The sequence below is a fragment of the Bos grunniens genome, chromosome 4 (genome assembly GCF_055505025.1).
Source record: "Bos grunniens cultivar Pamir isolate PY7600 chromosome 4, Bosgru_T2T1.0, whole genome shotgun sequence".
NCBI classification, from domain to species: Eukaryota; Metazoa; Chordata; class Mammalia; order Artiodactyla; family Bovidae; genus Bos; species Bos grunniens.
Genome location: NC_141168.1, coordinates 43,047,058 through 43,060,285, shown reverse-complemented (window position 1 = coordinate 43,060,285; position 13,228 = coordinate 43,047,058). Strand labels below are relative to the sequence as shown.

The 13,228-nt window shown below is 51.6% G+C and overlaps 1 protein-coding gene across 11 annotated transcripts; it reads left to right on the top strand.

Moving 5' to 3' along the window:
- The first annotated feature begins 5,291 nt into the window (after positions 1-5,291).
- POLD2 (DNA polymerase delta 2, accessory subunit) lies at positions 5,292-13,186 on the top strand. 11 transcript variants are annotated; one of them, XM_086396107.1, is made up of 12 exons: positions 5,292-5,326; positions 5,775-5,913; positions 6,575-6,834; positions 9,862-9,983; positions 10,186-10,309; positions 10,472-10,586; positions 10,760-10,958; positions 11,245-11,325; positions 11,476-11,633; positions 11,846-11,973; positions 12,462-12,563; positions 12,921-13,186. In XM_086396107.1, the coding sequence occupies exons 3-12, from the start codon at positions 6,615-6,617 to the stop codon at positions 13,079-13,081; spliced, it is 1,410 nt and encodes a 469-aa protein (XP_086252233.1). In that variant the 5' UTR covers positions 5,292-5,326; positions 5,775-5,913; positions 6,575-6,614; the 3' UTR covers positions 13,082-13,186. The 11 variants fall into 11 exon arrangements, with proteins under 11 accessions (XP_086252233.1, XP_086252227.1, XP_086252232.1 ...); XM_086396101.1 differs by having other exon boundaries at positions 10,730-10,958; XM_086396106.1 differs by having other exon boundaries at positions 5,747-5,913.
- The last annotated feature ends 42 nt before the right edge of the window (positions 13,187-13,228 follow it).

Here is a 13,228-nt window from a genome sequence, read left to right as displayed (position 1 = left end):
CCTGGGGAAGCTGAGGGCCACCCAGTCTGCCAGGTGTGTATCCGGTTCTGCTTCCACTTCATACTCATCACATAAAAAAAATGTTTCAAACAATGGTGATAACTTTTCTTCATTTTATGCTAATTTACAAACTTATCATTGGGCCTATGGAAGAAACAACTTTTAGAAATTCAAGAATCACTGTCAACAAATTCAATCTTTGTCTTAGGCCATATAGGAAACGGAAAGAAAGTGAAAGTGAAGTTGCTCAGTCGTGTCGGACTCTTTGCAACCGCATGGACTGTGGCCTACCAGACATCTCCATCCAGGGGATTTTCCAGGCAAGAGTACCGGAGTGGGTTGCCATTTCCTTCTCCATAAGGAAACTAAGAATGTTCATATAGTGTTCAAATAGTTACTGATTTTGCTTGCTTGATTTCTAGTGTCTACTCACATTGCTGAGTCCTTTTGTACATCCAAGGACACCATCAACAGAGTAAAAGGCAACCCACGGAATGGAAGAAAACATTTGCAAATCACCTATTTAATAAGGAATTCACATCTGGAATATATAAAGAAATCCTAAAACTCAACAAAAACACAACTCAATTTAAAAAACAGAAGATACATGAATGAAAATTTCTTTTTTAAAAATTAATTTATTTTAATTGAAGAATAATTACAATATTGTGATGTTTTTTGCCATACATCGACATGAATCAGCCAACAAGCACATGAAAAAATGTGCAATGTCACTAATCAATAGGGAAATGCAAATCAAGACCACAAGGAGATACCATGTCACATCCGTTAGGATGGCTTGTTGTTGTTGTTATTCAGTCGCTCAGTAGTGTCCAGCTCTTTGTGACCCCATGAACTGCACCACATCAGGCTTCCCTGTCCTTTACCATCTCCCGGAGCTTACTCAAACTCATGTCCATCGAGTCAGTGATGTCATCCAACCATCTTGTCCTCTGTCATCCCCTTCTCCCCATGCCTTCAATCTTTCCCAGCATCACGGTCTTTTCTGATGAGTTAGTTCTTTTCATCAGGTGGCCAAAGTATTGGAGCTTCAGCTTCTGATCCAACTCTCATAACATGACTACTGGAAAAACCATAGCTTTGACTACATGGATCTTTGTCAGCAATAATGTCTCTGCTTATTAATACACTGTATACATTGGTCACAGCTTTTCTTCCAAGGAGAAAAAATCTGCTATCCAAAAAACCCAGAAAACAAGTGTTGGTAAGGATATAGAAAAACTGGAGAAATTGGAACTCTTGTGTATTCTTGGTATGATTGCAAAGTGGTAGAGCTGCTGTGGAAAATAGTATGATGGTTCCTCAGAAAACTAAACAGAGAATTACCATTTAATCCAGTTATTCGACTTTTGGACATATACCAAAAGGAATTGAAAGCAGGACGTCAAACAGATATTTGTATGCCCCTGTTCCTAGCAGCATTGCTCACAATAGCCAAAAGATGAAAACAACCCAAATCAATGTTCATCAACAGATAAATAAACAAAATGTGTTATACACATGCTGCTGCTACTGCTAAGTCACTTCAGTCGTGTCCGACTCTGTGTGACCCCATAGTTGGCAGCCCACCAGGCTCCCCCGTCCCTGGGATTCTCCAGGCAAGAACACTGGAGTGGGTTGCCATTTCCTTCTCCAATGCATGAAAGTGAAAAGTGAAAGTGAAGTCGCTCAGTCGTGTCCGACTCTCAGCGACCCCAAGGACTGCAGCCTTCCAGGCTCCTCCATCTATGGGATTTTTCAGGCAAGAGTACTGGAGTGGGGTGCCACTGAAGTATTATTTGTCCATAAAAGGGATGAAATTCTGACAGGTTCTACAACATGATATACCATGAAGGTATTTTAATTGAAATAAGCCAGCTACAAAAAAGACAAATATTGTATAATTTCCACTTATATGAGGAATAGGCAAATTCACAAAGACAGAAAGTAGATTAGAGATTAACACGGGCTGGGGTTGAGGGAATGGAGAGTTATTGTTTAATGGATACAGAGATTCAGTTTGGGATCAAGAAAAACCTGGAGATGGACAGTGGTGATGGTTGCATATACTTAATGACATATACTTATGCCAATAAACTTGGATGGCATTATCAACTCAATGGACATGAGTTTGAGCAAACTCCAGGAGATAGTGAAGGACAGGGAGGCCTGGCGTGCTGCAGTCTATGGGGTTGCAGTCGGACATGACTAAGCGACAGAAAAACAAAAACATCAAATAAACTGTATGCTTCATAATGGCTAAAATGCTGTTTTATATTATGTTTCACCACAATTAAAAACATTTATAAAAATAAAAACACACTAATGAGCATCACAGAAAGCCCTGTCCCTATAACGTCATTCCACCCAGGCCTTGTTTTCAGTGGAAACGAGACTTACTTTGAGAGGCCCAATCCCAAAGACACTGTTTCTGTTAAGCCTTTAAGGAGACTTCTGCTCTTTTACGTACCTACATACTCCATTAAAAATTTTTTTCATTTATTTGATTACACTGGGTCTTAGCTGTGGCACAATGGATCTTTGATCTTTGTTGTAGCATGCAGGATCTTTAGTCATTGTATGCAAAATCTTAGTTGTGGCATGTGGGTTCTAGTTACCAGACCAGGGAATGGAATCCGGGCCCCCTGCATTGGAGTGCAGAGTCTTAGCCGCTGGACAACCAGGGAAGTCCTTACATAATTTATTTAAGAACATGCTTGGTTTCACATTCAGAAAACTCAAAGTGGAGAAAACAAATAAGGGTTCCTTTGTTAAAGTGAAATAAGTTAGCAATTGCTGGTCCTAATCCAGTAGCTAAGTGGTATACGGGTTGGCATCTTTGGTAGGACACTGCCAGGAACTCTATTCATTACAGGAAGAAGGAGGAAAGGGAGTAGGCTGTGGTTCTCCTCCTCCTTTTTTTTTTTTTTTTACCCAAGAGAAATTTATTTTCTCATAGTTTTGGAAGCTAGAAGTCAGATCAGGATGCCAGAACACTTGGGTTCTATGAAGACTTCCCTGTTTGTAGAGAAAGTACTGTGTGCTTAGATGACCTCTTGATGTTCATGTGGTAAGGAGAGAGAAAGCTCTCTGATGTCTCTTCTTTTTTAAACTTTTATTTTGTATTGGGGCACAGCTGATTAACAATGTTGTGATTGGTTCAGATGAACAGCAAAGGGACTCAGCCAAACAAATATATATACCCAGTCTCCCCCCAAACTCCCCTCCCCTCCAGGCCTGTGCTTTTCCTTTTTATCACAAAACCAGATTTCTCAGAAGCCCAGCCTGCCTCCGCACGCAGCACATCCCCTGCCCTAACCATCCCTGCCAGACTTCCCCTATGTCTCTGCCAGGTCTGATCTCACCATCACCAATGACTGCCAGGGAGGCCTAAAAAGTCAACACTTTAGCCCGTCCATCCTTGCAGACAGCCAGGGGAAGACAGTTGGGAAGTGCAAGCCACCCATGGAACTATACCCACTTGTCCATCCCCCCTTTCCCAGCCACCATCATGCCTACTGTGGCTGTTGTCTCAGGGTCTCTCCCAGACGCCCTTAGCTGCCCCAACTGTGTGCCTGACACAGGCCTGCCAGGAGCAGAGCTCAGTGGAGAGGCTACCCAGCTTCATGTCTGAGCAAGATAATCAGGCAGGTTGGTTCCAATTTTGGTCCCGGTTACCTGGCTGTGTGACCTTGTGCAACTGTGAATCTTTCTGTAAAATGGAAATCCTAGGACCTGACCTGCCTTACTCTTAAGACACTTAGTATATAATACGCACCCCAAAAGTGCTCATCTATTTATATTTATTTATATCTTATAAATATAAGAAAATTTGGGAGTCTCTACGTGCCAAGCACTGCGGTAAGTGAACGAGACTGTTTCCACACATCCTCTGAGGGCAAACTTACCCAGTTCAGTCTAATTGGATGTTTGACAAATGCCTAATTAAATGACAGGGGCAAAATGAAGTAACGGGTAATTAGATGGGAAGTTCAGCTGACCTGCACAAGAGGAGGGCCAGAACACATACATGTTAGGGCAAAGAGTCAGGCTGCCTCGGGGTGAATCCTGGTTGTTACTCACATGGTGAATCCTGCCATGTGACCTGTGCCTCAGTTTCCGCATTTTCAAAGCGTTTTTTGAGGATTAGTTGAATTAGTATGTGTCAAGAATTTAAAACAGTGTCAGGTCCACAGAAAGGGCTTTTATGTGTTATCTTTAACTATTACCTGCTGCTCCTCCTGCTGCTAAGTAGCTTCAGTCTTGTCCGACTCTGTGCGACCCCATAGACAGCAGCCCACCAGGCTCCCCCGGTCCCTGGGATTCTCCAGGCAAGAACACTGGAGTGGGTTGCCATTTCCTACTTTGTTCCAAAGACAAGACCGGTACTTGGGAAACAGATGCAGAGTGAACCAGAAAGGCCTGAGACTGAATCCCGGCTCTGGTTGAAGCCAATAGGAAGCTTCATGCGGAAGGGCCACTAGGGCTCGTTTAGGAATTCTGTGGATTGGTGGAGATGCGGCAAAGAGCCCCCATGAAGTGGAGGATGGCATGGGCAAGTCTTGGTGGGTAGGCAGGAGTGAGAAAGGTGAGGGGCAGTGAGGACAACAGAGACTGAGGAGTTTTGGGCGGAGGCTGGGAGGCCTGTTAACCCTGTGCGTAGGGCCTTAGACAGCCAGTTTCCCTAGTCCTGACCCTAACTCTAAGCCCTCTCCCGACTTCCAGTATCCCAGTGCCCCATCTACTCCTCGGGCCTGCGGCGGAGTAATCGCTGCAACCATTGGCCTCAGTCCGCCCACCCTGTTGTCAGCAGTGCCCACTGCAGAGGCGGGCACCCCAGAGGGGTCCTGTGGTGGCGCAAAGAGCGCCAGTTCTCGAGAACGCGAGGTGACTACTCTGACGAAGGGCCGAGGTCTGTACGACAGTGCGCACAAGCATGCGCACGGGTCCCTAGCCACTGGCCCCCACCCCCTTCGTTGCCCAGCAACCTGTGGGGCGTAACCCTGCGCACGCGCAGGGCTAAGGGGCGGGGTACGTGTCTTGGCTTGCGCAGTGAACGTGCGGATTGGCAGGGGGGCGGGGCGAGGCGGTGGGCGGGCCCCTCAGTGATTAGCATAATAAACCGCGCGGGACTAGCGAGATACAGCAAGGGTGGGGCGAGGTGCGCGGAGTGGCGGGAGGCGGTGCGCGGTGGCGGGCGGGTCCCGCGGTGAAAAGCATGGTGGAACGCTCGGTGATTGGTGGGATGCCTCTGTGGGCGGGGCAAGGCGCGCGGATTGGCGGGAGATGGCGCCCGGCAGGGGGCGGGGCCGTGGCGTGCGGAGAGGTGAGTAGGGTCTTGCTTCCCTGGACCTCGTGGAGATGGGGTGGGCTAGCTCTCTTGGTGTCCACGCGTGGCGGCGGGTTAAGCGGCATCTCGCGAGGGAAGTCTGAGCAGGGTCTTTGCTGTACCCCCAAGACGGCCCCAGGGTGCGTGCTGGGGCCGTGGTCTGGGGCTTCAGACCGAGCGGCTCCTTTGAGATTGCGGCCGGAGTGCAGATTGCGGCCGGAGTGCTGCCACTGCTCTGCAATTTGGGGCAGAAAGTTAATTCAGATACAGTTCCGGCCCAGTATCTGTTCGATAGGGACAGAATTCAAGCCACTTAGAGCTGTAAAAAAACGCGGTGGGGTTAGATACCGGTTTTAGTACCACATACTATTTAACCCATTACATGCGAACTGTTATCATCCCTTCACGTCTGTATAGACTGAGCTGCTCCACGTATTGATCTTAGGACCTGCTGTTGATTTGACGTTCTTGGCACATCTCACTCAGGCTCGGGGCTGCTTTTGAAAAGTGGGCTTAAATGCTGCTACCTCTGGTCTCCTAGAGCTCTAATTCTACTCAGAGGAGGCAGACAATAAGCTTAAAAGGTATTGTTTGTTGAAAGGTAAATGCTATGAAAAACAATAAACATTGGAGGAGCAGACATGCCAGGGGAGGGATGCAGGAGAAGGTTTGAGCACACCTGAAGGAGAGATGGCAGTGGACCATGCTTGTATGGGAGGGAGGAGAGCAGTTCTCCTGGTTGTGGGGGCGGGGTGGGCAGGAGGGCAGGACCAGTGGGGCCGATCTCTGAGGCCACTGTAGGAACCTGGGATTTTATTCCATGAAACGGGGGCCGTTTGGAGGGTTTTGAGCAGAGGAGTGACTGACGTATGTTTTGTTATTTAATCATAAGCTTATTATTTTATGGTAGGCTTGTATAATAATAAGGCTGTCTTCACGCCCTGAAATGGGGCAGGTGCCAGGGAGCTGGATGGGGGCAGATGAGGAATCCCCTCATGTGGGGCGTGTGGAGCTTGAAGCCCTGATAGTCATCCAGGTAGATGTGTGGAGCGGGCAGTGGACACTTGAGCCGGGTTTCGAGAGCTCTAGGTGGGAGAGGCATTCCCTAACTTGCTCCATCTCCCTTTTTGGATGCAGGTTCCTGGGTGAGACATGGGTAGCCAACACAGTAAGTTCCAGGTGCTGTTCTGGCCGTCTGCTGTGCATGTGGGCTGGGGTTGCAGGACTGCATTTGTGTTTTCACAGGGACCACCTCCTCCTTGGCTTGGACACATCAAGCAGGGCCATGTTTTCTGAGCAGGCTGCCCAGAGGGCCCACACTCTGCTGTCTCCGCCATCAGCCAGCAATGCCACTTTTGCCAGGGTGCCTGTGGTGACTTACACCAATTCCTCGCAGCCCTTCCGGCTGGGAGAGCGCAGCTTTAGCCGGCAGTATGCCCACATTTATGCCACCCGTCTCATCCAGATGAGGCCCTTCCTGGTGAGCAGGGCCCAGCAGCGCTGGGGTAAGTAATGAGGTTGGGGAAATGCTTCCAGGTTTGTTGGGTATGTATTTCCTGCCCCTTGGGGTGGTCTCTCTTTCCTAATCAAGTGACCTGGACAGTGCAGACCTTCTTCTTTCTTCCTGGTTCTTCCTTGGTGATCTCTCCTGCTTTAAGTTATTCCAGGTGAAGCAGGACTCCCACCCTCCCCACCCTGCACCACATTCAACTTTCGGGTGATGCTGCATCACCCCGTTCTTAATATTTATGAGTGGCTTCTGGGACTTCCCTGCTGGTCCAGTGGTTAAGACTCCACACTTCCAATGCAGGAGGCATGGAAGAGGAATTGGAATCGATCCCTGGTAGAGGAATTGCAATCCCACATGCCACGTGGTGAGCAAAAAAAAACAAAAAAGAGTGGCTTTCCTTGTAGTTTTGAATTAATCTGTTGTGCCTTTAAACAGAAACTTTGTAGGTAAAATTGTGTCTTACTCATTTTTATTGCCTTCCCCCCACCCCCAACCGCCATCTGGCACCAGGCATGCTGGGTCTCAGCCCAGGTCGCACATTGGAAGCACTTGAAAAGCTTTGTAAAGCTCTGGCTCCCAGGTCCATTCTATCCCGTCAGGTTAGCTGGGTTGTGTGCATGTGTGCTAAGTGACTTTAGTTGTGTTTGACTTTGTGTGACCCTATGGACTGTAGCCCACCAGGTTCCTCTGTCCATGGGATTTTCCAGGCAAGAATACTGGAGTGCGTTGCCATTTCCCACTCCAGGGGATCTTCCTGACCCAGGGAACCCACATCTCCTGCATCTCCTGCATTGATAGGCAGATTCTTTACCATTGCACCACCTGGGAAGCTCTGGTTTTATTAATATTATAGGCAGTCAGGCGAATATGTGACCCAGTCTCCTAGCTACTGCTACTGCTAAGTCGCTTCAGTCGTATCCAACTTTGTGCGACCTCATAGACGGCAGCCCACCAGGCTCCCCCGTCCCTGGGATTCTCCTAGCTACATCATCATATTAAAGATGTTTTCCGTTTTCTTTACTTCAGGCAGAAGTATTATTCACCTTTTCTCCGCCACATAAGAAGGGTCTCCTTCCTCTGGCCTTTCTCTCGCTTTCCTTGACGTCCTCAAAGACATTCTCCTCGAGCCAAGGTCAATGTCACCTTTTAACCTGCTGTGGTACCAGGTCTCTCTTCTCACAAAGCTGCCCAGTAACAGGAAACAGCCGTTTTATTCTGCTCAAAGAGTAGGGCCAGGAATTCGGACAGGAGCCCATGATAAGTGGGGCCTTGACTGGATGAAGGACAGTGGGGCAGCATCCCTCACTCACCACGTGGCTTCTCCATGTGGCCGGGTTTCCTCCCCAGAGCTCAGCCTCTGGCAGAGTTCGTCTCTACTCACAAGTTTCCTGAACACCTCAAGCCCTTTCTTGCTGTCAGCTCTCCCTGCATCTGGCATACTCCATCCCCAGGCTTCCTTCACGACCTCACTTTAAAAGTCCTGTGCCTTGAGAGGCTGTCTGGGCCAGGAGGGCCTTCTCGGCATCTACTGCCTTCGCTCCCGTCTGTTCGTGGCACTTGTCCCAGCAGTGGATCCCTCATCTCCTGCTGTTGCCTCTCCCTCTGCACCGGAAGCTCAGTGAGAGCAAGGATGGGCCTTCGGGTTCACTCTCTGTGCTGGAGCCTGGCCTGGTGCCCACAGGCTGGAATGGATGGATGTCCTCCTGTCAGCACAGGGGTGTGCAGTTCTGCCTGGTGCTCAGACGTGCATGTTGGATCTCAGCTGTGTAGCCTTGGACATGTTACTTAATCTCTCTGTGCCTCAGTTTCCTCAGCCAGGTAGTGTGTGATAATATCTCCAGTGATATGTTGTCGGGGGTAGAAGAGCTCCAGGCTCAGGGCTGGGCACAGCTCCCTGGGGCTGAGTGAAGGCTCAGTGGATATCATGGCTTTGAGATCTGTTGTTCCCGTTGGTGTCTGGCATTCTATCTAGAATGGCGGCATTGTGCCACCCTCCCTATCTTACTCTGAATTACTCTCCTTTGCTCCCCAGGGTGTAGATCTGTGGAATGTTATTGGTTAGGGTTAGGGCAAGAAGGGCTTGTTTTGGAGAACCCAGCTAACGAAAGGGCTGGTCCCAAGTCCACATCATCCCATAACCCTGTTAGCGTTTCCTCCAGGCTTAGGGTCTAAGTCCTAACAAACTCTCAGGCCTTTGGGGCCTTGGCTCCTCCCTCTTGCCCACCCAAGTGACCCCTGCATTCCATGGCTCTCCCACGCCTGTCTTGCTCCTCATCCCTGACGCTTCCTGTTTGTTCTCTCTGGGATCTCAGGAGCTCAGAGTGAACAGGGCTGTCTGACTTTACAAAGAACAGAACAGGGTGGATGGGTATATGAAGTTTGAATTTAGGGTATCTCTTTTCAGAAGACAAGGCACTTGTGGGGTCGATAAAATAGACTTGCAAAGGAAATTATAGTGTTGTCCAAGCAGGGCTGTGTTGAGACTTGGCATACCTCTTTCTAAAAATCAGTGTTATACTTTAGGTATAAGTGAGGGAACTCTGCATTAGCGTCCCATGGCTGCTGTCATAAACAACAAGGCCAAAACTGAGTGCCTTCAAACAGCAGAAATGTATTCCCTTCCAGCTCTGGAGGCCAGGGGTCCGAAATCCAGGTGTCGGCAGCACCACGCTCCCTCTGATCCTTCTTTGGCCCTTCTAGCCTCTGGTGACTGACCCCACACTGCTGGCCTGTGGCCGCATCCCTCTGGTCTCTGCCCCTGCACCATCTTCACGTTGCCTTCTCTGCATGTCTGCCTCTCCTGCAAGGACACCCAGCATCCAGAGCCCCTCTGTCCTCCTGGGGCCGATCCTTTAGGTCCAGGGGGTCCTTGCATTTGATGTTCTCTCCCTCTTGGTGGAGAACAGGGCCCTAGGGCCACAGTGCTCAGTGAGGACTGGGCCAGTGCTTCATGGGGCAGAGGAGGGCCACCTGGTCTCTGAGCACATTCTCTTTGTGCTGAGCACATTCTCTCTGAGCACAGGCAGTGGAGTCCTAGTGAAGAAGCTGTGTGAACTGCAGCCCGGGGAGAAGTGCTGTGTGGTGGGGACCCTCTTCAAGGCCATGCCACTCCAGCCCTCCATCCTACGGGAGGTCAGCGAAGAGGTAAGGCCAGCTGGCTCACACACGTCATCCCCAGAACAATGTTCCCATCCCAGAGGGCACGATGGGGCTGCCTGCCTTGGATCCAGAGAATCAGGGCTGGGCCTCTGCCATAGGGTTGCTGGCTGCAGGGCCATCTCACTGATCCAGCACCGGAGCCTTGCTGGGCCCTGGCCTCATGACCACTGCCATCTTTGAATTCCAGCACAACCTGCTCCCCCAGCCTCCTCGGAGCAAATACATCCACCCAGATGATGAACTGATCTTGGAAGATGAATTGCAGCGTATCAAACTGGAGGGCACCATTGATGTGTCAAAGCTGGTCACAGGTAGGGAGTAGAGATGGGGGTGGCCTGTGCATCTGGGTGCTGGCTCACACTTGCATTCCCGGAGCAATGAGTTTGGGTTTAGGGAGAGAGTTAGACTATGGTAGCGTGTTGGGTGGTAGCCTCTCGGAGGCTCCTCCCAGACCTGATCCTGCTCCTCCCCAGGAACGGTCCTGGCTGTGCTGGGCTCTGTGGGAGATGATGGAAAGTTCCTGGTGGAGGACCACTGCTTTGCAGGGCTTGCCCCTCAGAAGCCTGCATGCCCCCTCGACACAGACAGGTGAGGAGCTGGGGCCCAGGGTCCAGGCAGTGGTCCAGGGGAGTCTCAGTCGCTGCCTCTATCCCCCCTGCTTCCTTGTGATGGTGAGGAGCCTCACCAGTAGCTCCAAACAGCCCTCTTGGGACATCCCCTTACTTTCCCAGCACCCAAGAGGACCACGACTTCTCTGGCAGGTTTGTGCTGCTGGTGTCTGGTCTGGGCCTGGGTGGAGGCGGGGGCGAGAGCCTGCTGGGCACCCAGCTGCTGGTGGACGTGGTGACAGGGCAGCTTGGGGATGAAGGGGAGCAGTGCAGCGCCGCCCACGTCTCCCGGGTCATCCTTGCCGGGAACCTCCTCAGCCACAACACGCAGAGCAGAGACTCCATCAACAAGGTATGGTGCCCACCTGCCTGCATTCAAGCCTCTCTTTCCCCACGGAGGGTTGGGGATGGGGTCTTGCAGATCTGATGACCCAGGAACCTCTGGTGCTTTGGGACCCAGCCTCGTTCTCAAACCTCCCTCCTGAGGGTAGCGTGGGGACAGAGGCCCAGAACTCTTACTGTCCCTCGATAAGTCAGGCTTTGCTCTGCTCTCAGCCTCCTGGCAGGGGCTCTGGGTGTCCCTTTGATCTAAGTCTCCCTTGAGACCTGACAGCCTGTGTATGTACTTCTACTCCCAGGCCAAGTACTTGACCAAGAAAACCCAGGCTGCCAGTGTGGAGGCTGTCAAGATGCTAGATGAAATCCTTCTGCAGCTGAGTGTGAGTGAGCTGGGTCAGGCCAGCGCCTGGGACCAGGAGTGTCTGGCGGTGCAGATGGGCACTGAAAGGCGGGCAGGGGGAGCGGACTCCAGCAGGGTGACTGTGGAGGGCACTGGGCCCCACAGGCTCCCCTGCCCCTGTGCCCTCCAGGCCTCCGTGCCCGTGGATGTGATGCCAGGCGAATTTGACCCAACAAACTACACGCTCCCCCAGCAGCCCCTGCACCCCTGCATGTTCCCTCTGGCCACTGCCTACTCCACGCTCCAGCTGGTCACCAACCCCTACCAGGCCACCATCGATGGAGTCAGGTAGCCCCACTCCAGCCTGATCCCTGGCCTTTTTCCTTGGTGACAGCAAGAGGGGAGGATGGGGCCCAGGGGTGCAAGAAAGCCCACCTGGGATTGGGCTCTTTTTCAAGCGGGGTTTGGGAACCTGCTATGAGGGCGCCGGGCCAGCTGTTGTGGGAGGAGCACAGATGATGGCCCCCCCAGGGTGGGGTCAGCCGAGCCTTGACTTGCAGATTCCTGGGGACGTCGGGACAGAACGTGAGTGACATCTTCCGATACAGCAGCATGGAGGATCACTTGGAGATCCTGGAGTGGACGCTGCAAGTCCGGCACATCAGCCCCACAGCCCCTGACACCCTAGGTAACGGGGCTTAGACATGTGAGGTGGGAGCAAAGGGTCGGGGAAGACCAAAGGGGCTCCACTGATGCTCAGAGGGTTCCCAGCATGGATTTGCACCCACCAGCCTTGCTATGACCTGTCTGAGGAAAAGCCCCAAAGCGTGACCTTTGTTTTGGGAGCTACTCTGGAGTCTTTATCTCTGTTTATGGCCAAGGCACTACTTAGGGCTGAAGGCTGTGGGAGCATGTTGGGAGCTTGAGCCAGTCAAGAGTCCTGCACCCTGCCCCCTGCCCACCAAGAAGGACAGAGGCGGCAGCAGCACAACACACTGCCCTGCCTCTGGGGTCACAGGGCCAAGTCTGGAGGGATTTTTGTTGTGACGGCTGCAGGGTCTTGTGTATGGAATGGTGCCCCATGTCCTACATGGGACAGCCCCATCCCAAACGTGCAGATGTCTCCTGTATGAGGCTGAGAAGTCCCACTCTCAACTGTACTTCGTCCTCCTCCAGGTTGTTACCCTTTCTATAAAACCGACCCATTTATCTTTCCGGAGTGCCCTCACGTCTACTTTTGTGGCAACACCCCCAGCTTTGGCTCTAAAATCATCCAAGGTAAGTTTTGTCTTCTGCGGGCCCCAGGCCTGGGCTGTCATGAGGGACATGCTCTCCCAAGGCTCACAGAGAAGGCCTGTGTTGGGTGTCCAGGCCCCCATGGGGTGGACAGGCCAGGCTCTGCAAGGGCTGAAATTGTCCTTGCCAGAGCTCATCCTGGGCAGTGTGGCTCTAGCTTTGGACCTTTACGGTGTTCTTGGCCCTTTTCATTTCTGGCCTCAAGGAACTTCTGTGGTCAGCGCTCCGTGGTGCTGATGGCAGGGGGTGGGGGAGGGCTCCTGTTTACCTCTTGTGACTTCCCTTTGAGATCGGGCTCACCCAGAACCTAAGATGGGCTCCCACCTGGCTTCTTTGCAGGCCCCGAAGACCAGACAGTGTTGTTGGTGGCTGTCCCAGACTTCAGCACCACCCAGACCGCCTGTCTCGTGAACCTGCGCAGCCTGGCCTGCCAGCCCATCAGCTTCTCAGGCTTCGGGGCAGAGGATGAGGACCTGGGAGGCCTGGGTCTGGGTCCCTGACTCACAAAGGCAGCCTTGTCCAGAGAAGCCCTGGCCATTCTTTCCCTGTGGCGTCAGCACTATGACAGCTTTGGCTCTGTAAATAAAGCCTAACTATTTACTGGTGTTGAGCTGGGCAGTCCCTGTGTGGGGCTGGGGCACTCCTGT

What these genes read in the sequence shown, in the direction of transcription:
- POLD2 (XM_086396100.1), top strand. Translation starts at nt 6,615, where the DNA reads ATGTTTTCTGAGCAGGCTGCCCAGAGGGCCCACACTCTGCTGTCTCCG. An exon ending in CAGGGCCCAGCAGCGCTGGG is followed by an intron (nt 6,835 to 9,861) that starts GTAAGTAATGAG and finishes CTCTGAGCACAG; the next exon opens with GCAGTGGAGTCCTAGTGAAG. An exon ending in CACAGCCCCTGACACCCTAG is followed by an intron (nt 11,974 to 12,461) that starts GTAACGGGGCTT and finishes GTCCTCCTCCAG; the next exon opens with GTTGTTACCCTTTCTATAAA.